General features: G+C 66.5%; 4 protein-coding genes across 5 annotated transcripts; 3 read left to right on the forward strand and 1 right to left on the reverse strand.

Moving 5' to 3' along the window:
* Nucleotides 1-553: 553 nt before the first annotated feature.
* Nucleotides 554-11,380, forward strand: LIX1L (limb and CNS expressed 1 like). The gene is made up of 6 exons (XM_086768402.1): nucleotides 554-848; nucleotides 5,250-5,413; nucleotides 6,340-6,480; nucleotides 6,995-7,090; nucleotides 8,563-8,640; nucleotides 8,778-11,380. The coding sequence occupies exons 1-6, from the start codon at nucleotides 554-556 to the stop codon at nucleotides 9,018-9,020; spliced, it is 1,017 nt and encodes a 338-aa protein (XP_086624528.1). The 3' UTR covers nucleotides 9,021-11,380.
* Nucleotides 11,381-11,747: 367 nt separating this feature from the next.
* RBM8A (RNA binding motif protein 8A) lies at nucleotides 11,748-13,530 on the forward strand. Its single transcript, XM_086768284.1, has 6 exons — nucleotides 11,748-11,844; nucleotides 11,997-12,056; nucleotides 12,195-12,272; nucleotides 12,373-12,509; nucleotides 12,631-12,767; nucleotides 13,072-13,530. The coding sequence occupies exons 1-6, from the start codon at nucleotides 11,778-11,780 to the stop codon at nucleotides 13,115-13,117; spliced, it is 525 nt and encodes a 174-aa protein (XP_086624410.1). The 5' UTR covers nucleotides 11,748-11,777; the 3' UTR covers nucleotides 13,118-13,530.
* Nucleotides 13,531-14,659: 1,129 nt separating this feature from the next.
* On the reverse strand, nucleotides 14,660-16,869 carry ANKRD34A (ankyrin repeat domain 34A). Of its 2 annotated transcripts, none has more exons than XM_086768322.1 (2): nucleotides 16,776-16,869; nucleotides 14,660-16,385 (listed from the first exon to the last, which is right to left on the reverse strand). In XM_086768322.1, exon 2 carries the CDS (start codon nucleotides 16,347-16,349, stop codon nucleotides 15,024-15,026), a length of 1,326 nt encoding a protein of 441 aa, XP_086624448.1. In that variant the 5' UTR covers nucleotides 16,350-16,385; nucleotides 16,776-16,869; the 3' UTR covers nucleotides 14,660-15,023. The 2 variants fall into 2 exon arrangements, with proteins under 2 accessions (XP_086624448.1, XP_086624449.1); XM_086768323.1 differs by having other exon boundaries at nucleotides 16,779-16,861.
* Nucleotides 16,870-18,483: 1,614 nt separating this feature from the next.
* Nucleotides 18,484-21,215, forward strand: POLR3GL (RNA polymerase III subunit GL). The gene is made up of 7 exons (XM_086768324.1): nucleotides 18,484-18,731; nucleotides 19,299-19,428; nucleotides 20,126-20,194; nucleotides 20,317-20,373; nucleotides 20,700-20,773; nucleotides 20,875-20,988; nucleotides 21,069-21,215. Exons 1-7 carry the CDS (start codon nucleotides 18,612-18,614, stop codon nucleotides 21,153-21,155), a joined length of 651 nt encoding a protein of 216 aa, XP_086624450.1. The 5' UTR covers nucleotides 18,484-18,611; the 3' UTR covers nucleotides 21,156-21,215.
* Nucleotides 21,216-22,461: the final 1,246 nt, after the last annotated feature.

Genomic DNA, 22,461 nt, shown 5'->3' on the forward strand with positions numbered 1-22,461 from the left:
ACCGTCGCCTAGCGGCCGGCGGAGCGCCGCACAGCCATGCCGCTGCCCCCCCCCCCGATCCGTACAGCTCGATCCTATTGGCTGGGTGCGCCAGGCCCCGCCCCTTCTCATCAAAGCAGACACCGCGAATGGGCAACGGCGGCGGTCTCCGCCCCTAAACCTGTAGCGAACCCTTCGATTGGTTAGTTTTCCCATTTCCCCGCGGTAGCAATCCCCCACCTTCAGCTCTGCCACTTCGCATTTTGATTCGTTCTTTCCTCTGTCAATATAAGCGCTAGTGGGCCTCTATCTTCTAATTCCCGCCCCCTCCACGCATCCCTCGCTTTAGGTACGGAGCGCGCACCCCTCCCTCTGTTCTGATTGGCTGCTCCGCTCCTCCCCTCCGCCCTGCGATTGGCCTCTTTGCGGCTTTCCCCTCCGCCCCGCCCCCGCGCTGCCCCACTGGCCAGCTCCCCCTGCCGTCCCGCCCCCTTTCCCCCGCGGCGATCTCCACGCCCATTGGCCCCTCGGGCGGGTGAGTGACGGCGCCTGCGCGGCGGGCGCGGGGCCGACGATGGAGTCGGTGCGGGCGCAGCGGCTGCAGCCGGGGGTGGGGACGCTGCGCTCCCTGCGGCCCGGGGTCACCGGAGCCCCCGCCGCCGCTCCCTCCTCCTCTTCCTCCTCCTCGGCGCCCGCTGCGGGGCTGGGGCTGGGGCCGGGGCTGGGGCTGCCGCCGCCGCCTCCCCCGCTGGGGCTGCAGGGTCCCGCCGCGCCCTCCCCGCCCGGCTGCGGGCCGCCCGCCGTGCTGCGGGAGGCGGTGGAGGCGGTGGTCAGGAGCTTCGCCAAGCACACGCAGGGCTACGGCCGCGGTGAGGCGGGGCCCGGGGGGGGGGGACGGGACCCGGGGGGAGGTGGGGGGGCGGGACTCGGGAGGGGGACGGGGGCTGGGGGGGGGGGGCAGGACCCGGGGGGCTGAGGGGGACCCGGGGGGCTTTGGGGGGGCAGGACCCGGGGGGGGGCAGGACCCGGGGGCTGAGGGGGACCCGGGGGGGGGGCAGGACCCGAGGGGCTGTGGAGGAACCCGATCCAGGTGGGGAACAGGACCCGGGGGGCTGGGGGGGGGCAGGACCCGGGAGGGGACAGGACTTGGGGGGTTGAGGGGGACCCGGGGGGCTGGGGGGGAATCTGATCTGCGTGAGGGGCAGGACCTGGGGGGCAGAGGGGGACCTGGGGGGCAGTGGGGGGGCGGGACCCCGGGGGCTGTGGGGGGCCGGGGAGGGCAGGACCCGGGGCGCGGCCCCTCAGCTCGGCACCGTTCACCCCGCTCTGCAGCTGGGACCGGTTTCTCCCCCCGCCCCGCAGCCCGGCACCGCCCGCTCTGGGATCCGTTTCCCTCTCCCGGCCTTGAGTCCGGGGTCCCGGCCCCTCCTTCCCCGTGGCTTCTCCCACCTCTGGGGTTCCCCTGCGCCGCGCTGCCCTTCCCTGCTCTGCCTGCCCAGCCTCTCCAGGACCCTCTTCCGCGGAATTTGCCTGGCAGCCAAGCCCGCCACCGCGCTCTGAGCCCGTGTTCCCTGCAGAATTAGGGGGGGAAAAAAAAAAAAGAGTCGGGAGCCTCCGCGTACCCGCGTTCCCTCTCCCGGCTGCGGGGCTGCGAGGGCGACCGAGGAGGCGCCTTGGCCGCCGTCGTCAGGTGAAACACCGCCAAGAAGCGTTTTGCGGCAGCTTTTCTGCCGCCTCAGCCCTCGGCCTTGGGATCTCCCGGCTCCCGCAGAGCGAGCTCGTGCGATCCGGCCGGCGTTAAAGGCGAGCGCGGGGGAGGAAAGGAGCGTCCGGCCCGAGCTCCCCGGGGCCGCTCCGGCCGAAACCGGGAGAGCGAGTAAAGGAAAAGCGCCGATTCCGCCGTTTCGCCGGGGCTGCCTTTTCCCTGAGGAGTCTGGCGGTTTGACGCATCGAGCCGGAGAAACGTTCGCAGGTCTCCTTTTTTTTTTCGGAAAGCTTAGTGCAGGCTTTTGGGTTTTTTTTTCCGGATGGGACGGGGGGGATTTTGCTGTTGTAAATCAGGGAAAGACGGCACAGGCGGAGGCGCCCACGAGGGCGGGCGCAGGGACTTGCGCTGGGCGGGCGATTTTCCAGCTCGAGCCTTGAAAGTGAGGAGGTTTCCTACTCGGGCTGTGCCTGCAACAGGGAAACGTGTGACAAAGGCAGAGGAAGCGGAGGCTGGGGGGTTTTTTTTTAGTTTTTTAGCTGGTTTTATGTTTTTAAGAAGGATTCTCCCTGTGTGGTAGTGACTTAGTCCTCTGTGCGTCGCCCCTTCACGTCGCTGTGCTGCCAGGACAACAAAAAAATGCATTTCTTCCAAGGAAGGCAGCGGCGAAGAGCTCTCCGCTGGGCAATCCCTGCCCGTTCCCGCTGGCCACGGCGTTCCTGGGATCCCCCTCGGTTCTGCTTCCTGCCGTGGCGCTGGAAAACCCCGCGGCTGGGAGGAGGAATCAGCCTGCGGCGGGGGTTAAATCCTCCCCCGCGCTCCGCGGGGCTCCGAGTGTTACGGTTGTGCCCCCGGAGGAGGCTCGGAGCTGTGTTTCTTATTTAAAAAAAGAAAAAAAAAAAGGAACAGAAGCAAGGAAAAAAAAAGGTTAGAGCGCGTATTTTACTGGCCCTCGTGATGGAAAGAATCTTCCGCCCCACCCCAGCGGAGACGCTCGGCAGCTGTTTTGAGTGCGCGGCTCCTCCTGGCCGCGGCAGCGGGTGCAGGTCGTCGGCTTCCAAATGGCGAGCGCTCGGTGGCGCAGGGAAGCGCCGCCGGCCTGGCTCCGGCGGAGCTCGGCGCCGCGTGGAATCGCTTACCCTCCCGCGTTTAACACGCGAGTCACGTGCTGTCGCGTACGGGGTGGCGCTCCGGAGCGATGAACGGATCCGAGCGAGGCTCTGCTTCGCGTCTCCCGGCTTCTCCTCGTCTCTTTTTCTCGGAGAGGCGAATCCAAAGCGGGAGCCGCCCCCGGCCGTGCTCCGTAAATCCGCGGGCGTCCCCTGCACTGATGGCCGAGGGGGTTTTGCTGGAAGATCGGCGTTTTCCTGCCCTGGGAAACGCAAACAAACCGACGGAAAGGCGTCGACTGACGGCGACGGTCAGAGTCCCGGCGTTCAGAGCCGGTGGGGAGACTTGTGCTTGCAGGCGTTTAAAATACCGTGCTTTGCGCGCCGGGTTTCTGCGCAAAGGCGACGTCGCTGCTTCAGCGCCTTCTCCTGCGTTCGTGCCGTCCAGTCGTTTTCCTCCCAGCCCAAGCGCTGCGCCGGTCCTGCTCCGTACGGGGTGCAAATCCGTCGGGGCGCGGGAGGTCGCCCTGCTTTCTCGAGGAGCGTCCCCTCGCAAACACGAGACGACAGGATTCAGGATCCTTTCCGAAAAGCAGGCTTCACCTCTCCAGCCTCTTTCCCTCGCATCGCCTTTCCGCGATTTAACGGGAGGAGGCGGGCGAGCGGGCAAGGCTGGAAATCGCCGCCCTGTGGCAAATTCAGGCCGCGATTTCGCTTTGGTTTCAGCGCGCTGCCCCTGGCTCAAGCGCTTGGAGAGTTTCCGTTGGATATTTTCCTCTCTTGTCCTGCCGGAAGCGTTGAGCACACGGCGGAACCCTTGTCTGGGGCTGCAAACGCGATTCCGTGCCCGTGCCCAGCGCAGCGTTTCCTCGTTAACCCGCTCCTGCCGCCGGCTTCTCGACCCCAATTCTGATTTCTCTGAATTTCCGGCGTAATTCCCCGCGGCGTGAGGAGCTGCCTTGCCTGGCGTCGCTCGGCTTTCTGCGCGGTTTCTTGCGCGCTCGCCGCTGCGAAATCTTGCTTGCCCCGCGCCGAACGACCGCCAAAATAGTCGTTGAACCGGGCGTTGTCTCCCCAAATCCGCTGGGGATCGTGCGCCGTGACTCGCGCTGTCCCCGGAAAGGGGATCTGCCAGGATGGACAGGAATTCTGTCCGGGTGTCGGTGTGCCGCAGAGCTGGCAGGGAGCTGTGCGTTGTTTGTACGGCTTTTTGTCGGTCTTCCGTGGAAAATCACTCCCGCCTCGCGTGTTTTGTCAGAAAAAAAAAAAAAATTAAACTGGAAAATGAACAGACGCCCGGAAAAGCCGGTGGTTGACAGAGGGAGGCGCTCGGCGAGGAGCGGAGTGCTGGTGGCTCGCGGTGGACTCGGCGCCTCGCGCGGCCTCGGATTCACCCCCCCGTTTCCGTCTCGCCGCGGGAGGTTGGAGAACGGCGGCCTGGTCCCGCTCGGCGCGTGCGTCTGCAGGAAAGCTCCCCAGGGATTTGGGGGGGTGTTTTTTTGTTTTCTCGCTTTGCTTAAAAGGAGAGCTCCGGGGTGGAGCTGTCCGTGCAGCTCTTGCACTCGCCAGGAGCCGCTGGAATCGCTTTGGCGGGCCGCCTCGCTTCGAAGCGGCTGCCGGGATGGAAAAGCGCCGAGGCAGAGCTGAGGGCAGGCTTGTCCCGCAGCGTAGAGCGCGTTCGAGGGGACTGCGTGCTATGAGGTTCGCTTTTCTTGCCCGAACCTTGACAAAATAAAGGGAGGGAAAATTCAAAAGAGCTCAGAGGAAGCCTTTGCCGCACCGGGGATGAGAAATCGCGAGGACGCCGGCACAGCTGGCTCATCGCCGCGGCAAACGCCTCTCGTTCTTGCGCGCACGTTAAAATCCGAATGTAACCTCCGCATTGCGGATTCGAGCCGCGAGGGCTGCGGCAGGTGCTCCCAGCCCGCTTACGGGGAGTCCCGCCGGGTGGCTTTGCGCCTCGGGTCGCTGCTGCCTCTCCCCCGCGGTGTTTCTGGCCAGGCAGGCGGTTTCTGCGGTCTGGCAGCGCGTGTCGCCTGCTTTGGTTTGGTCGGAAATGTAAGAACGTCGATACTGAGGGCGGGGGGGGGCCTGCCGGCAGCCCCTTCACGGAGAAAAAAAAAAAACAAATGCCTCGGCACCCCGCGTTCGCAGCCTTTTCCGAGTCCTCTTCCGAAAGCTCTTCCCTGCGTTTGCCGGGACGAGGAGAGCTTTTCTGTAGGCAGCGCTGGCGTTTGGCTCGCTGCGCCTCCTCTTGCTAGGAGAGGCCTCTCTGCATTGACGCCGTGCGCCTGCAGCTTCCCCCAGAGCTGCCGGGAGACAAAAACTGGGCAAGGGCCCTGCTGGGAATGTGCCGCTCTCGTTCTGGATGCAGGGGGGCGCCCACCTGAGGACAAACCAGCGTCCCGGGCTCTTATTTTCCCTGTCTGGACTGGATTCCGTTTCTCTTTCCGCAGTGAATGTGGTGGAGGCCCTGCAGGAGTTCTGGCAGATGAAGCAGTCGCGCGGAGCCGACCTGAAGAACGGAGCGCTGGTGGTGTACGAGATGGTCCCTTCCAACAGCCCCCCGTACGTCTGCTACGTCACCTTGCCGGGCGGGAGCTGCTTCGGCAGTTTCCAGGTACGACGGCTCGGGCGGAGGCTCTCCCTCACCCTGAGAATCCTTCCCCACCGGAATTAGCGAGCCTTTCTGTGGTAGGCTCGGCGTTAACGGCTTCCTGCTGATTTGAAGCGTGAGGATGGCGCTGGCCTGAGTGTAAACCTTTAATTTCAAGCTGGCTGGCTGAAATTGTACTTCGCCGTGCCTAGCGTGCTCCCTCCGCGTGACGCCTGGGCCTTACCTTGGGGTACGGCGGGCGGTGTCAGGAGAAAACTCTGAGACTGGTTTCCGCACGTCGTCCTCCTTCCCAGGAAAAAGCGGTGAGGTTGTGTTCGCAGCACGGTAGAGTAATATTTCCTTGGGTTTGACCCAGAACCTCTTCTCGAGGTGCCGGAAGACTCTCGAAATCAAATCACGCCGTCGGATCGGTAGTTCCTCCCCTCTTTTTCTGTTTGGAAGGAAAATGTCCAAGCCAAATACCTCGCCTGAAAGATGATTAAGGGCCAAAAATCACAGCGGGGCCCGGCTGCGCTGCGGGGTCTCCCGCTGTAGCGCCTCCGGGCGATTGCTCGCTGGTCTCGGTTTGGAGGACGCGTCCGAGAGAAACGCTTCCAGCGGCTCCGTGGCCGACCCGGGAAGGGCGGTCCTTGTTCCTGGAGTCGTTTGGTTACGTTTTGGTTTTCAGCTAATTAATGATCCGACTGGGGGCCCTTCCTGACGTGCTGAGCTGGGCCACCCGCCTCGTTTTTGCCGTCAGCGTGGTTGGGGTGGCTGCGGCGGAAAACGAGCTCCTGCTGACTTCAGGATGTCCGCCAGCGCGGCTTTCCAAAGCTGCGCCGCGCTGCCTCCTAATTCCCCTTTCCTCCGTCCCGGGGGGAAAAGTTCGGAGCGCGGGGCCGAGGGGATCCCGGGCAGCTCGCCCTCTCACGGTGTTCGTCTCTCCGCAGTTCTGCCCGACAAAGGCTGAAGCCCGAAGGAGCGCCGCCAAGATCGCGCTGATGAACTCGGTCTTTAACGAGCATCCCTCCCGGAGGATCACCGACGAGTTCATCGAGAAGAGCGTTTCCGAGGCGCTGGCGTCTTTCAACGTAAGGCTTTTCGCTGCCCGGGCGGCTGCGGTCGGCGGGGAAAAACCTCCGACCCCGGGAAGAGAAGTGTTCTTTTACATCTGCAACTCTTTGCGGCAGTTTTTTTTGGGTGATTTCTGATTATTTAACTGCAGCTCTAACATTTCTGCTTGCCCTGCCACGTGGTCCCGCTCCTCTTGACCCTGACCGTGCCGCCCTCAGGCCGCGCAGGGCAGGGGAACGGGACCGGGGTGCTGATTGGCGTGGCCCTTCCGTCACCGGGCCGTTGCGTTGGCGAGCGTGCTTTAAACTGAATATTTTCCAGAAATTTTACTTTCTGGAGCTGTAGCGAACGATCGAGTATTTGAGGCTGAGCGAGAGCGGTCAGCGCGTCCGCCCGCGCCGGGCTGAGGTGTCCTCCTTGGTCTGGCCCGGAATTACTGACGCAGAGGTGGCGTAGAAGAAGTGCAAGCACTGGGTGAGCCCTGCTTGGTTGGGAATTGCAGCTCTGGCGCAAAACAAACGTCTCTTGCAGGGGAATCGAGAGGAAGCCGATAATCCCAACACCGGGATCGGCGCTTTCCGCTTCATGCTGGAATCCAACAAAGGAAAATCGATGCTGGAGTTCCAGGTACGGCTCGTAACGGAATGGCGCGGTCCGAGGGGCGGTTGGGTGGATCTTCCGGCTGCGCCCGTAGCGCTTCGCAGTCGAAAAAGTGTTGCGAAAGGGGCGCGCGCGTGCTCCCCGCGCCGTGTTCTCCGTGACGGGGCGTGTAGGTAACCAGCGCTGGTGGGCCAGGCGATGCCTGCAGGTACCGCAGCTCGCGGCGCTAAGCGAGCCGTTTCCTTTGGGCTGTTTATCCTCACCCCGTGAAACGGGAGAGATCGCGCTTCCCGTAGGAAAGCTGGTGGAAATCTTTCCTCCAAAGGCATTTTGGTTGCGGAATTAGGAGTCTTGATTCCCGGCCGGAAAACGCTCGGTTTGCCTCTCCGTACGCCAAAACATCCGTGAAACGGAACGCGGGATGCTGCCGTTGCGCGTACCGGTTCTGGTTCATGGAGCAGGAGCCCGTGCAGAACAGGCGGCTGAGGGCTGCGGTTGTTCCGGGCGTTATTCCAGCCTTTGGGAGGAAACCGCTCCCGCGAGCCGAGCGGAGCAGCCAGGTAAACAAGACAGTCGGAGCACGCCGAGTTCTGCCCCTGGCTCCACGGCCTCCGAGCGTTCTCCTCCGCGTCCGGCGGGACGTCAGTGCTGCACGTAGAGGCAGCGCCGTGAGACGCGCACGTCCTTCGAAATTTGGCTTCCAAAGGAACTGGAGAGGATTCTTGTGTGGATGGGTTGGCTGTAAGCGCGCGGAGCGGATTTTTGGAAGAGAATTTAGACCACGACTCTGCTCCGGAGCGGGAGGCAGGGTCTGGGTGCTCCTCAAAGCAGGCGCCGTCAGTCTGCGGCGCCGCCGGGTTGGGGTTCGCTGTCGGCAAACTTCCCCCCCCCGCCCCGGCTGACTTCTCGCCTGCTTTCCCTCGGACGGAAACGCTCCGCAGGCGGACGGCGGAAGGGTTTGTGTTAGCGGGGCTGTTTCCGCAGGGCGACTCTCGCCCGCGTTTCCTCAGCCTGGGGTTGTGCGTGGGAACCTGATGGCGAAGCGGAGTTCGCGCGGCCTCGAGAGAGAAACGTTGGCCTGGAAAAGAGAACGTGGCGTTGGCCCCCGCTGCGGCGGGTGGCGTGGCTGGGAGGCTGCCAGAGGAGAGCCGCCTGCAGAATCCTGAAATCCCGCTGTCGTCCTCTCGTCTGGTCGGGGGGGATTTTTGTCCTGGGGGGCGAGCCGGGCTCTGCCCTTGCTTCCCGGCTCCTAGGACCTCGGTGATGCCTCCCGCCTCCCCGCTTCTGTGGTTTTCTTCTTTTTTTTTTGGTAAATCTTCACTCCTTAACGCCGGAAGTCTTTAATTTACGGACTCCGGAGTTGCAAACACACTCTGCGATCCTCGCCATCGCGAAGGACGGAGCGCGATGTTGCAGGGTCCTCCTCGGCTTCTCGTTGCCGAGCTCGCCTGCTCGTGACACCGGTTCTCGTCCTCCCCGAGCGCCTCTCGCCTTTGCAGGAGCTGATGACCGTCTTCCAGCTGCTGCACTGGAACGGCAGCCTCAAAGCCATGCGGGAGAGGCAGTGCTCGCGGCAGGTGAGTGCGGGCGCCCCGCGCCGTCGCGTTAGTGTCGCGCCGGCCTTCTCCTGCGGCTCTCCTAGCCGGCAGCCAGCCGCTACGCGGCGCGCGTCCCGTCCTCCCTAAGCTCCCCTGCCTGCGTCCGCTACCCGCAGGAGGTCCTGGCTCACTACTCCCACCGCGCGCTGGACGACGACATCAGGAACCAGATGGCCATGGACTGGGTGAACAGGGAGCAGAGCAGCCCGGGGGCCCTGTCCAGGGAGCTGGCCTCCACCGAGAGGGAGCTGGACGAAGCCCGCCTGGCCGGGAAGGAGCTGCGCTTCCATAAGGAGAAGAAAGACATCCTGATGCTGGCGGCCGGCCAGCTGGGCAGCATGCACTCCTCCAGCTGCTAGGCTCTCTCCACGCCCACGGGGTCGTCCCGCCGCACGTAAAGCATGTCACGCTGCCGGAACCGTGGCCCGTTTGCACATTTTAAAGATTTTTTTTTTTTTTTTTTTTTTTTTTTTTTTACAAACAACTCCTGCACAGATTTTTAAACCTTTTAATGCTTCCCTCTAGGCTGCTCCTCGGCCTGCTAGCCGCTAGAGAATTCCCTCTGACGCTTTTTTGGTAAAAGACGGCGTTCAAAGCGCAGCCTGTCAGTATTAACGCTGGTGCTACATCGTCAGCAGAATTCCATGAAACGTAGCACTTCTTCCAGAAAGCTTCTGTTCTTCGGAGCCGATGCGTGTCGTGCAGAGCTGCTTTTCTTTTTTTTTTTTTTTTTTTTTCTGCTTCTGTAGTAGAGGGAGGGTCTATCCAAACTCCTTCCTGATTAGCACGCTAATTAAAGGAAAAAAAAAAAAAAAACGAAACAAAATAACCAACACATTCTCTTTAACACTACAGCGCAGGAATACTCCCGAACGCCTGAGAGGGATTTAAAACTGGGATTTTGTTTTGGCCAGGCCGGTCTGGGGATCAGGCTGCGGCATTCCGGTTCCAGGCTGGGGCCGGATTCGCGGTCACCCCTGCGGCTGTCAGGCGGCTGCGTCTCTTCCTGCTCCGGCTTTTCGCTGGCGCGGTGGGATGAAGTGACCGGTTTATTTTGCTGGAAGTGGAGCGTTGGATTTTTTTTTTTTTTTTTTTTTTTGGCTTCCCAAGCCAAGCTGGGAAGATGCGAATTTTTGAAAAATCTTGTAAGAAATGAGAGATGGACACGCTGTTCTCTCCGGAGCGGCTTCCAAACCTAAATGTCAGACTTGGCTGTTTCATGGAGGGTTTGAAACGCCTTGCCAGGGTTTCGGAGCTCGCTAGCAGTAAGAAATGGCTCCGCTTCCCTCCCCGCAGAGCCTCGCGAACACGAGCCTTTGTTAGGGTTTGGGTTCAGCTCTGCGTTCCTTCTGTCGGCCGGGCAAAGGGTCTGAGCTTCGCTGCATCAGCTCCCCGCCAAGAAACAGGTACTGGGGAGAATTCCCGGGATTTCTGGGAGCGCGGAGGGCTGGGTAGTTCTTCGGACCGGCGGATCGCGCAGAGCTCGCCGTTCCTCGGCAAGAACCTGTAGTAGCGGCGATGGAGCGAGGCGTCGCCGGAACGCAGATCTCTAGATGCACTATTTTTTTTAGAAGGAATAGTTCCCCGTTCTTTGTATACGTGTCAGTGCTAAATCTACATGATGTTTAGAGTTTAAAAAACTCCCCTTTCTGACTTCAAAGCCTTCCTGCAGCTCAAGTTCTGTCAAGAAAGTAGCGACTTCTTCCAGTTAATTCCCGTATCCCCTCCCACTTTTCCGATACGTGGCCCCCGGAAGAGGTGGGAGCGTCTCGATGGGAATACAATTTCAAATTTCATTTCTTCTTCCTTTGACGCAGCGTTGAGCTTTCTCCGGTTCTTTCCCCCCCGCGCAGAGGTACAAAGCCTTCGGGACCGTTCCCATGGACGGCCGTCGCCTTTCTCCGCTGCAGCCTCTCGCACGGCGCGTTTGACCGCACAGGCGGGTGGGTTTTTGAGCAATAGTCTTTGTTTTGAGACACAGATTTAAAAAATTGCATTATCTGTAGGTATTCTAGTTTTGTACTCCTGTCCTAACAAGCCTATTTTGTGGGTTTTTTTATCTATTTTTTTATATGCAGCCTCTTTACACAACAGTATTCATGTTTAACACGTTTATAAATGGTTGTAAACGATGTGGAGTTTGGTTTTGTGTTGCTTTTTTTTTTTTTTACAGCCTGGCAACATCTAGACGTTGTATTTGGATTTAATCACTTTGTCTAGAAATAGCGCAGAGCCTAACGTCTCTCTGCCACACCTGTGTGGAACGGTGATTTATCCCGATCCCCCGAATCGGGGAACTCCTGGGAAACCTCTGCCCGCGGATTTTTGCGGCAGGGTGGATCCCCGGCGCTCGGCGGGGGTTTTAACGCTTTCCGCCAAACTCTGCGCGAGGCTGTCCTGCAGCACCAGGCCGTACGCGGGTGGGTGCCGACGCCTTGCTGCTCTCAGGCAAATTGGGGAGAACTGGGGGGTTTCCCTTCTCCTGGTGGAAGGGAAAAGGAGAAGGAGAACCCGGTATTCCACAACTTGGGATTTTGGCAATTCAGGATTGGTTTTAAGTCTCTGTATCCACTTGGAAAGCGATAAAATGAACCAATCCAGGTTGCCTCAGCATCCGAAAGGGGTTGTTCTCCTTGTTCGGGCTGAAGGGATAAATCACCGTCCGTCGCTGCGGTTTGTATGTACGATTTTATACAATAAAACCATAGATTTTTGGGGTGGCTGTGGTGGCTTCTCTCTTCTGGGTCAGATTGCCCCCCGTCTGCCTGTCCTTTGGATAATCCCTGCGCAGGGGCTCGTACCTGGGGAGCAGCCAGGCCGCCGTCACCCCCGAGGAAGTGACACTGGCCCCCAGTACGGCCCAGTTTTGGGGGTGGGAGAGGCTCCCCCCGCCATTCCCAGCACGGCGGTGCGGGCGGGAAGGGAGGCCTCGACCTCCCCAATATGGCGGCTGCCCTGCCCCACGGACCGCCCCAAGATGGCGGCTGCCACTGGGCCTTCCCAAGATGGCGGCCGCCACCGGGCCTTCCCAAGATGGCGGCGCTCAGCGCGGCCGCCTTTCCGGCGCGTTTCCCGGCGTGCACCGCGGCGGCGGCGGCGGCGGGGAGAGCGGCAAGATGGCGGACGTGCTGGATCTGCATGAGGCGGGCGGCGAGGACTTCGCCATGGACGAGGATGGCGACGGTGAGGGCGCTGCTGGGGCCGAGGGCGCTGCTGGGGCCGCTCCCTAACGGGGTGGGGGGGCGGCCGGACCCCCCCGGGCCGGGCAGGACCCCCACCCCCCCCGGGCGGGCAGGGCCCCGCCGCCCGTTCCGAGCCGCTCCGTCTCCCCGCAGAGAGCATCCACAAGCTGAAGGAGAAAGCCAAGAAGCGAAAAGGCCGAGGCTTCGGCTCAGGTGAGCAGCGCCCGCCGCGGGGTGCGACGCCCCGGCTTTTGGGGGGATTTGGGGGGGGGGATTTTGTGGCAGCGGGGGCCCGGTGCCCCCCCCACCCCCCGGGTGACGGCGCCGGGCCCCCGTTTGTGTCCCCGCCAGACGAGGGCTCGCGGGCCCGCGTACGCGAGGACTACGACAGCGTGGAGCAGGACGGCGACGAGCCGGGCCCGCAGAGGTGTGAGTATCGCCCCGCCGCAGCTTTCGGGGAGCGCGGAGTGGCCGCGGGAGCCCCCCAGCCCGCGCTGGGCCTGACGCCTTCTCCCCCCTCGCCCCGCAGCGGTGGAGGGCTGGATTCTCTTCGTCACCGGGGTTCACGAGGAAGCGACGGAAGAGGACATCCACGACAAATTCGCGGAGTACGGCGAGATAAAAAACATCCACCTCAACCTGGACAGGCGCACCGGCTACCTGAAGGTGAGGGGGGCCGCGCTTTCGCCTGCGCCGCCTCCCGTTCGGAGCTCCTCCGCGGGGTTATTCCCGGCTCCGGAGCTCGAAGCGGGGTTATTCCGGGCTCACGCTGCGTCCCGCTCCGTAGGGATACACGCTGGTGGAGTACGAGACCTACAAAGAGGCGCAGGCGGCCATGGAGGGGCTGAACGGGCAGGAGCTGATGGGGCAGCCCATCAGCGTGGACTGGTGCTTCGTGCGGGGGCCCCCGAAAGGGAAGAGGAGGTGAGGGGCGAGCCGGGAGGGAAAAAAAAACACTCCACATCCGGCGCTGGGAAGGGTTTGCGCTGGGAGGGGGCGAGCGGGGCTGTCTCCAACGGGATCGGGGGCGCAGAGCCCCGGCCAACCTGGCCGTGAACCCTCGGCGTCACAAATTCCTGCTCTTGCCCAGTTTAAACCCACCCTCTCCCAGTTTAAACCCGTTACCCCATCTCCTGTCAGCGCCATTCCTCTCCGTTGTTCTTACAACTCCCTTTTTTTTAATTGTGAATCCGCGCTAATATCCGCACCGTGCTCTGCTCTCTTCCAGGGGCGGGCGCCGGCGGAGCCGGAGTCCGGACAGGAGACGTCGATGATGGATCCTCGTCTCCGCCCGTGCGTTCCGAGTCCAAACTGGGGCAACTGGGAGGAAAAGGGAGGGGGGAGGGCTTTGTACGGTGGCGGCTGAGGTAGTGCTGGAGTTCGTCGCTCCGGCGGAGTCGCTTCTCGCCGGGTTTTGTTGGTTGGGAACACCGAAACTGGAGCGAAGCGGCAGCGCCGGGGGTTCTGGGGGTCCTTTCTCCCTCGGGGCGCGGCGAACACCACCCCCACGCGCGGCAGCGCCCCAAAGCGCGCCTGTTCGCAGCGTTTCCTCGGCGCCCGGCGTTCCGGGGAGAGGTTTCCTACACCCCGGGTGAACGTTCCTTAAATTTCTGAGGGCAGATTCTCTCGGCGTTACCTTTGCGCGTGCGCTCGGCCTTTTAACGAATTTAAAGGGGTTTTGGTTTTTTTTTTCTTGCGTAACGTTCTCCTCTTGTTATTTCTCCCGGATTAAACGCCCGAGAAGCTGCCGCCCGGCGCGCTTCCCGCCCTGCTTCCTCGCTCGCTCCGGATTGCCAAAAATGGGCCGCAGTCGCTGCCGGCGGAGCGGCTCGGCAGCTGGGAAAAACCCTTTTTTTCCCCCCAAAATGGCGTTGGGAAGCGCCGGCTTCGTTCCGCCGTGCTGCCGCCGGCTCCGGTTATCCCCACCGGGGAAATGGCCGGAATTTATTGCTGAGCGCCTTCGTGGAGGCAGGTGAGGGGCGGCGGGGTGAGGAAGAGGAGGCGGGTGCACCCTGGCACCCAGATGTTTTAGCGCCCAGATGTGCCAGTCCATGTGTGCACAGTGCCCGGCTGTGCTGGCATCCAGCTGTGTCAGTCCCTACGCACCCTGGCACCCTGATGTGCTGGCGCCCAGATGTGCCTGTCCTCAGGTACCCTGGCACCCAGATGTGCTGGCATCCGGCTGTGTCAGTCCCTACGCACCCTGGCACCCTGATGTTTTAGCACCCAGATGTGCTGGCACCCAGATGTGCCCATCCTCAGGTGCCCTGGCAGCCAGATGTTTTAGCGCCCAGATGTGCCAGTCCATGTGTGCACAGTGCCCAGTTGTGCTGGCATCCAGCTGTGTCAGTCCCTACGCACCCTGGCGCCCAGATGTGCTGGTGCCCAGATGTGCTGGTGCCCAGATGTGCCAGCACCCAGTTACGTTGGCACCCAGCTGTGCCACCCCTTGCACCCTGGCACCCAGATGTGCTGGTGCCCAGATGTGCCAGTCCCTACGCACCCTGGCACCCAGATGTGCTGGCACCCAGATGTGCTGGTGCCCAGATGTGCCGGTCCCTACGCACCCTGGCACCCAGATGTTTCAGCGCCCAGCTGTGCCAGCCCCTGCGTGCCCAGCTGTGCCCAGCTGTGCTGGCCCCTGCCCCGCCCCCCCCAACACTCGCAGACAGGCTGAGCTGTGCTGGGGGGCTTTATTCGCCGGGACGCCGTGTGCCCCTCCCCCCCACTGGCACCCCGCACCCCAAACTGGGAGGGGACCCCCTGGGGAGGGGGAGGCCGGGGGCGCGGGGCTGCGCTGGCTGTTACCGCTCGCAGCACCCAGCCCCCGGCACCCAGGGGGGGACCCCCAAACGCGGGGCAGGCCGGGCGGTCGGCAGCCGTGGGGTGAAGCGCTGCTGGGAGGATGAGGAGGGAGCGGGAGGAAGATGCGGGGGAGCTGGAGGAGGCGGGGGGGGGGGGCGGCGGCTCCCGCTGGGATTTGGGGTCGGGCGAAGTTTCTGCCGAGGGCGGCGACCTCCCGCGCCCGCCGCCATCAGTAGGGTTCAGAGTGAACGTTGCCGCCGCCCGCGCAAGGAGGTCCCGTGCCGGGACGGAGCAGCCGCGCGGGGGGGGGACGCCGGGAGCGGGCGTCCGGACTTGGGGGGGGGGGACACGCGCAGCGGGGCGGGCGGGGGTCCCCTAACTGCCCGGCTCTGGGGCCGTGCTGCTCCGGAAGGCGGCCAGCTGCCGCATCTCCTCCGGCTGCATGGAGTGCCGGCGCAGCAGCTTGAGGCGTCCCTTGGGCGAGCCGGGGGCCAGGGGCCCGCGGGGGCCGGGGGGGTGCGGGCCGGGGTGCAGGGGGGGCAAAAACCCGGCCCTCCCGGGGCCCAAGGGCTCCAGGAGGAGGGTGCCGGACCCGCGCCGCTGCAACAACCCGGTCGGGCGCCGGCGGGGGCCGGGGGGCGACTCTGCGGCCACGGCGGCGCAGCGCGGGCCTCGCGCCGGCGACGGGGGCGGCGAGGCGACCCGGGGGAGCCCCTCGGTTTCGGGGGGTTCCCGACGCGCCGCTTTCGCCCGCGCCGTTTCGGGGGCCGTGTTCTGACGCGCCAGCGGCTGTGGGCACGCGGGGGGCACCCGCTCGGCCCATGCGGCCCCCGCCAGCCCGGCCGCCTCCCGGCTCTCCACGCTGTGGCGGCGCGGGCGCCCGCCCAGGCTGAGCCCCTCCACGGCGCTCGCCAAACGCTCGGGGGGTCCCCGCGACCCCTCCGGCCCCGCAGCCGCCAGACCCCAGGGCTCCGAGTTGAGGCGTTTGAGCGGCCGCGCCCTGACGCGGGGCGGCTCGACAGCGCTGACGGGCGGCGGCGGCGGCGGGAAGCAGAAGACGTCCCTCTCCTCCTCCTTCTCGCTGCCGGCCGGCGACGCCGCCACGCGCAGCTCGATGTCGGAAGGCGACATGCAGGGCGCCGGCGAGCGTTTCTCCTCCGGGCCGGGCGAGGGGGGCGAGTTGAGGTACTGGCGGGTGGTTTTGGCGCCCGAGGGCGAGGTGTCGGTGGTGATGATGATCACCTCCTTCCCTCGAGCTTCGCAGGCGTCCAGCAGCACCCGCAGCGTCTCCCGGTCGCCCCGGTTGATGGCGTAAACCAAAGCGGAGGCGCCGGCGTAATCGCGGGCGCTGGGGTCGGCGCCGTGGGCCAGGAGGACGGCGGCCACGGCCGGGCCGGCGCGGTCGGCGCAGGCGTGCATCAGGGCCGTCTTGCCGGTTTTATCGGGGATGTTGGGGTCGGCGCCGTTTTCCAGGAGGTACCGCACCATGCGGGGTCGTTCGGGCGGGTCGGCGTAACCGGCGCGGCACGCGGCCATCAGCGGCGTCTGCCCGGCGGCGTTGCCCTCGTTGATGTAGGCCCCCCCTTCCAACAAGAGGCGCGTGAGGCGGAATTTGGCCTGCGCCACGGCGCGCAGCAGGGCCGAGCCGTCCCCCGGCGAGGCGGCGGCGGCGGCGGGAGGGCGGCGGACGGGGCTGGGCATGGCGGCGCTCAGGGCTGCGCGCGCTGCTCCCGCTCGCTGCAAGGGGAACAGGGCGCACGTCGAAGAAGCCCCCTCCCCGCGCCTCCCCCCCCCGCCCCGGCCCCCTTCCGCACCCCCGAATCCCTTCCTGCACCCCCTGCCCGCGCCCTCCTGTCTGCTCCTGCATCCCTGCCCGCGCCGTTCCCATGGCGACGCCTGCACATCCCTGCTCCCGCGCAAGCCGAGCAGCCCGGAAAATGGGGGAGAAGCCCCCAGGGCCCCCTCCCAATTCCCCCCAGTTTCACCAGTGCAGCTGGCGGCCAGCCCCAGTAAGACGCCGGCTGCCACCGAGCCTGGGCACGGCGCTCAGGGCTGCACCCCCCCCATCAAAGAGAGCCCCCTCCGCCCCAGCCCCCCTCGCCCCCCATCTCTCCATCCCTCCATTACCACGGTAACCGGGGCGTCCGGTCCCGGATGCCCCCGGGATGGGGATGGGGGTGTGGGGCCCAGCGCCCGGCCGCCATCCCGGCCCGCCGCCAGCGCAGCGGGGAGGCAGGCAGGGGAGGTTTGGGGGGGGGGGGTTGCCCCCCCCCACCGCGTCCCTCCCCGCGTCGCTATTTTTGGCAGGCGCTGGCGCGGGGAGCGCGGGAGCCGATGAATCAGCCGGCGGCGCAGAGCGCTGTGGGGCTGGGGGGCACAGAGAAATGGGGCTGGGGGCACAGAGAGGTGGGGCTGGGGGCACAGCGCTGTGGGGCTGGGGGGCACAGAGAAATGGGGCTGGGGGCACAGAGAAATGGGGCTGGGGGCACAGCGCTGTGGGGCTGGGGGGCACAGAGAAATGGGGCTGGGGGCACAGAGAAATGGGGCTGGGGGCACAGCGCTGTGGGGCTGGGGGGCACAGAGAAATGGGGCTGGGGGCACAGCGCTGTGGGGCTGGGGGGCACAGAGAAATGGGGCTGGGGGCACAGAGAGGTGGGGCTGGGGGGCACAGAGAAATGGGGCTGGGGGCACAGAGAGGTGGGGCTGGGGGCACAGAGAAATGGGGCTGGGGGCACAGAGAAATGGGGCTGGGGGGCACAGAGAGGTGGGGCTGGGGGCACAGCGCTGTGGGGCTGGGGGGCACAGAGAAATGGGGCTGGGGGCACAGCGCTGTGGGGCTGGGGGGCACAGAGAAATGGGGCTGGGGGGCACAGAGAGGTGGGGCTGGGGGGCACAGAGAAATGGGGCTGGGGGCACAGAGAGGTGGGGCTGGGGGCACAGAGAAATGGGGCTGGGGGCACAGAGAAATGGGGCTGGGGGGCACAGAGAGGTGGGGCTGGGGGCACAGAGAGGTGGGGCTGGGGGCACAGAGAAATGGGGCTGGGGGGCACAGAGAGGTGGGGCTGGGGGGCACAGAGAAATGGGGCTGGGGGCACAGAGAAATGGGGCTGGGGGCACAGAGAGGTGGGGCTGGGGGCACAGAGAAATGGGGCTGGGGGCACAGAGAGGTGGGGCTGGGGGGCACAGAGAAATGGGGCTGGGGGCACAGAGAGGTGGGGCTGGGGGCACAGAGAAATGGGGCTGGGGGCACAGAGAAATGGGGCTGGGGGGCACAGAGAAATGGGGCTGGGGGCACAGCGCTGTGGGGCTGGGGGGCACAGAGAAATGGGGCTGGGGGCACAGCGCTGTGGGGCTGGGGGGCACAGAGAGGTGGGGCTGGGGGGCACAGAGAAATGGGGCTGGGGGCACAGAGAAATGGGGCTGGGGGCACAGAGAGGTGGGGCTGGGGGCACAGAGAAATGGGGCTGGGGGCACAGAGAAATGGGGCTGGGGGCACAGCGCTGTGGGGCTGGGGCCGGGGGGCGGGGGGCCCCCTGCACCCACACCTCCCCTTCCCCTGCCGCCCCCATCGCCCCCCTCCGCCCTGCCCCTCCCTCCGCCCCGCCCCGAGCCCCGCGGCCCCGCCCGCCGCCCCGTTCACCCCGCCTCGCCCCGCCCCTCGCCCCGCCCTCTCCGCCTTGCCCCGCCCCCTCCACCCCGTACGTAGCCGGACGCGCGGGGCGTGGCTGCGCATGCGTGTGCGCGGCGTGAGTACCGGGAGCGGAGGGAGCGGGCGGCTGCGTGGGACCCCCCACCCGTGTTCCGTGCCCCCCCCCCCCCGGGGGGGGGCTGCCCCATAGCCCCCCTCCCCGCGGCCTCCCCAGCGCGGGGGGGGCTGCCCCGCCCCACCCCGAACCCGGGGAGAGGGGCTGCCCCGCGCCCTCCTGACCCCACGCGTGTCCCGCAGCCGCTCCCCCCGCAGCCATGGCGGGCCGGGCCCGGGGCCGCGGCCGGGGCCAGATCAGCTTCAACGTGGAGGCCGTGGGGATCGGGAAGGGGGAGGCGCTGCCCGCCCCCACGCTGCAGCCCGCCCCGCTCTTCCCGGTAAGTGGGGGCGTGGGGGGTCCCACTCGGGGGGGCTGAGCCCTGACCCACTCGTCACACGCGTGACCCCGCCGTGGGGGGCTGAGCCCCGACGCGCTCGTCACACGCGTGGCCCCGCCGTGGGGGGCTGAGCCCAGACCCACTCGTCACACGCGTGGCCCCGCCGTGGGGGGCTGAGCCCCGACGCGCTCGTCACACGCGTGGCCCCGCCGTGGGGGGCTGAGCCCAGACCCACTCGTCACACGCGTGGCCCCGCCGTGGGGGGCTGAGCCCCGACGCGCTCGTCACACGCGTGGCCCCGCCGTGGGCGCTGAGCCCCGACGCGCTCGTCACACGCATGGCCCCGCCGTGGGGGGCTGAGCCCTCACCCGCTCGTCACACGCGTGGCCCCACCGTGGGGGGCTGAGCCCTCACCCGCTCGTCACGCGCGTGGCCCCGCCGTGGGCGCTGAGCCCCGACGCGCTCATCACACATGTGGCCCCGCCGTGGTTGCTGAGCCCTGACGCGCTCGTCACACGCGTGGCCCCGCCGTGGTTGCTGAGCCCCGACGCGCTCGCCGCACCCCAGGCGCTGCAGCAGCGCGCGGCCCCGCTGGCCGGCGGCGAGGAGGGCGAGTACGTGCTGGCGCTGAAGCAGGAGCTGCGCGGGGCCATGCGGGCCCTGCCCTACTTCGTCAGACCGGGGGCGCCCCGCAGAGGTACGGGGGCACCCCTCCAGCCCCCCCAACCCTGCACCCCCCCACCTTGCACCCCAACCCTGCACCCCCCACCCCCCTGCACCCCCAATCCTGCCCCCCCAACCCTGCACCCCCCCACCTTGCACCCCAACCCTGCACCCCCCACCCCCCTGCACCCCCCAATCCTGCCCCCCCAACCCTGCACTCCCCACCTTGCACCCCAAATCCTGCACCCCCCCATCTTGCACCCCAACCCTGCACCCTGCACCCCCCAATCCTGCCCCCCCAACCCTGCACCCCCCACCTTGCACCCCAAATCCTGCACCCCCCCACCTTGCACCCCAACCCTGCACCCCCCCCTGCACCCCCCACCCTTCACCCCTGCACCTTGCACCCCCCTGCACCCTCCCCATCACCCTGGACCCCCCCAACCTGCCCCCCATCCCCCTGCACCCCCCCACCCTTCCCCTCTCCCCCTGCACCCCCCCGTACCCCCCCCCGCCCCCCTTCAGTGTGGGGAGGGGGTGCCTGCCCCATGGCCCCCCCCCCCAGCCCCACCGCACTGGGACCCCCCCCCCCCCCAGCCCCGCTCCATTGTGACCCCCGTGGCCCCACGGACCCCCGGCCCCACTGCTTTGGGACCCCCCCCCAGCCCCTAGCGCGGGTCCCACGGGTGGGTGGGTGGGTGCCCCCCCCGCCCCCTGACACCCCCCCCCAGATATCGAGCGCTACTCGGACAAATACCAGCTGTGCAGCCCCGTGGACAGCGCCATCGACTGGAACCCAGGTGGGGGGCAGGGGACGCGGGGGGGGGCCGGGGGTGTGTGGGGGGTGCGGGGGGCGGGGGGGGGGGCACGGGGACCGGGGGGGCGGGGGCGTCCCGAGCCAGCCCCTCGCTGTGCCCCACAGACTGGCGCCGGCTGCCGCGGGAGCTGAAGATCCGGGTGCGGCGGCTGCGGAGAGGCAGTGAGTGTCAGCCCCCCCCCACGCGTGTCCCGCCCTCCCACGCGTGTCCCGCCCTCCCACGCGTGTCCCGCCCTCCCACGCGTGACCTGCCCCCACGCATGTCAGTCCTCCTCCCCCCCCCACTCGTGTACCCCCCCACTCCTGTCTCCCCCCCCACTCGTGTCCTTCCCCCCCCTTGTGTGTCCATCCTCCTTCCCCCCGCACTCGTGTCCCTCTGTCCCCCCCAACTCGTGTCCATCCTCCCCCCCCACTCGTGTGTGTCCCCCCCCCCCCGTGGGGCCGCACTCTGCCCCCCGGGTGGGTGACGCTCCCCCCGCCCCCCCCAGGGACCACCGCCCTGGTCCCCCGGTGCCCGCAGCGCCTCGCGCTCGACAAGGATGAGGCCATTAAGAAGCTGGAGGTAACGAGGCCGAAGGCTCCCGTGCGCGGGGGGGAGTGGGGGGGGTCCCTGGGTGGATTTTGGGGTGCCCCCCCCCCGGGCTGACCCCCCTGACCCCCCAGAGCCTGGAGAAGAAGGAGGAGGAGGTGACGTCAGAGGAGGAAGAGGAGAAGGAGGAGGAGGAAGAAGGGAAGGAAGAGGAGGAGGAGGAGTACGATGAGGAGGAGCACGAGGAGGTGAGGTGGGGGGGCAGTTGGGGGGGGGGGGGGCGCTGAGGGGGCGTCGGTGCCACCCTGTCCCCCCCCCCCCCCCGCAGGAGACCGATTACATCATGTCCTATTTCGACAACGGCGAGGACTTCGGCGCCGACAGCGACGACAACATGGACGAGGCCGTCTACTGACCCCCCCCCCGGGCCTGGCACCCCCCCCGGGGCCCTGACCCCCCCCGGGGCCCTGACACCCCCCCCCCCGGGGCCCTGACACCCCCCCGGGGACCCTGGCACCCCCTGGGGCCCTGGCACCCCCCCCTCCGGGACCCTGGCACCCCCCGCCACCCCCTGTCCCGGGACATCGGGGTCCCCTGTCACCCTGTCTCCCAGAATCTGCGTGCCCGCTGTCCCCCCCCCGTCCTGGGACACTGGGGTCCCCTTGTCCCCGTCCCCCCCCCAAATCCAGGTGTCCCCTGTCCCAGGACACCAGCATTCCCTGTGTTCCCCCCCCCGCCCCGCCCCGGGATACTGGAGCCCCCTGCCCCCCCCCCAGAACATGGGGATCCCCTGTCCGTCCCCCCCCCATCTCAGGACACTGGGATCCCCTGTCCCCCCCTTCCCAGAATCTGGGGGTCCCCTGTCCCCTTCCTGTCCCGGGACGCCCGGGTCCCCTGTCACCCCCCTCCCCGCCTGCAGGTGGCACTTGTGCCCCAGGTTTGGGCTGCCACCCCCCCCGGTTTGGGACACTGCCCCCCGGTTTGGGACACCCTCCCGGCTTGGGCCACCCCCCCCCCAGTTTGGGACACCCCCCCCAGGTTTGGGACACCCCCCTGGTTTGGGACACCCTCCCGGCTTGGGCCACCCCCCCCCCCCAGTTTGGGACACCCTCCCGGTTTGGGACACCCTCCCGGCTTGGGCCACCCCCCCCCCAGTTTGGGACACCCCCCCCAGGTTTGGGACACCCCCCTGGTTTGGGACACCCTCCCGGCTTGGGCCACCCCCCCCCCCAGGTTTGGGACCCCTCCCAGTTTTGGGACACCCCCCCCAGTTTGGGACACCCTCCCGGTTTGGGCCACCCCCCGGTGCTGGCAGCTGGGGGGGACGCACAGGACATGGGGACACCGTGCTGCCCCCCAGCTTGGGGGGGGGTCCCAAACCCGTTTTGGGGGGTGAAGGGCCCCCTGCGCCATTGTCCCTGCTGGAGCGGTTTGGGGGTGACAGGGCCCCCCCCGTGTCGTCCCCCCCACCCTGTGGCGGCTTTTTATCGTTGGGAATTTTTTTAAAGCCGATTTTGGGTGAATTAAAGTGGATTTCTGCATTTCCACCCCCCCCGTCCCGCGAGCTGAGCCCCGAACGCGCCCTGTGGCACCCATGGGTGCTGGGCGAGGCTGTTTGGGGGTGCCCCCCCCCGCCGCCGCCGCCCCTCTCGCCCCACACGTGCGGGGCCGGCTCGTGGCGTGGCCTGGGCGGGACGGGTGCCCCGCGGCGCCCGATTTTC

Source organism: Chlamydotis macqueenii, chromosome 28, assembly GCF_036417535.1.
Source record: "Chlamydotis macqueenii isolate bChlMac1 chromosome 28, bChlMac1.mat, whole genome shotgun sequence".
Classification (NCBI taxonomy): Eukaryota; Metazoa; Chordata; class Aves; order Otidiformes; family Otididae; genus Chlamydotis; species Chlamydotis macqueenii.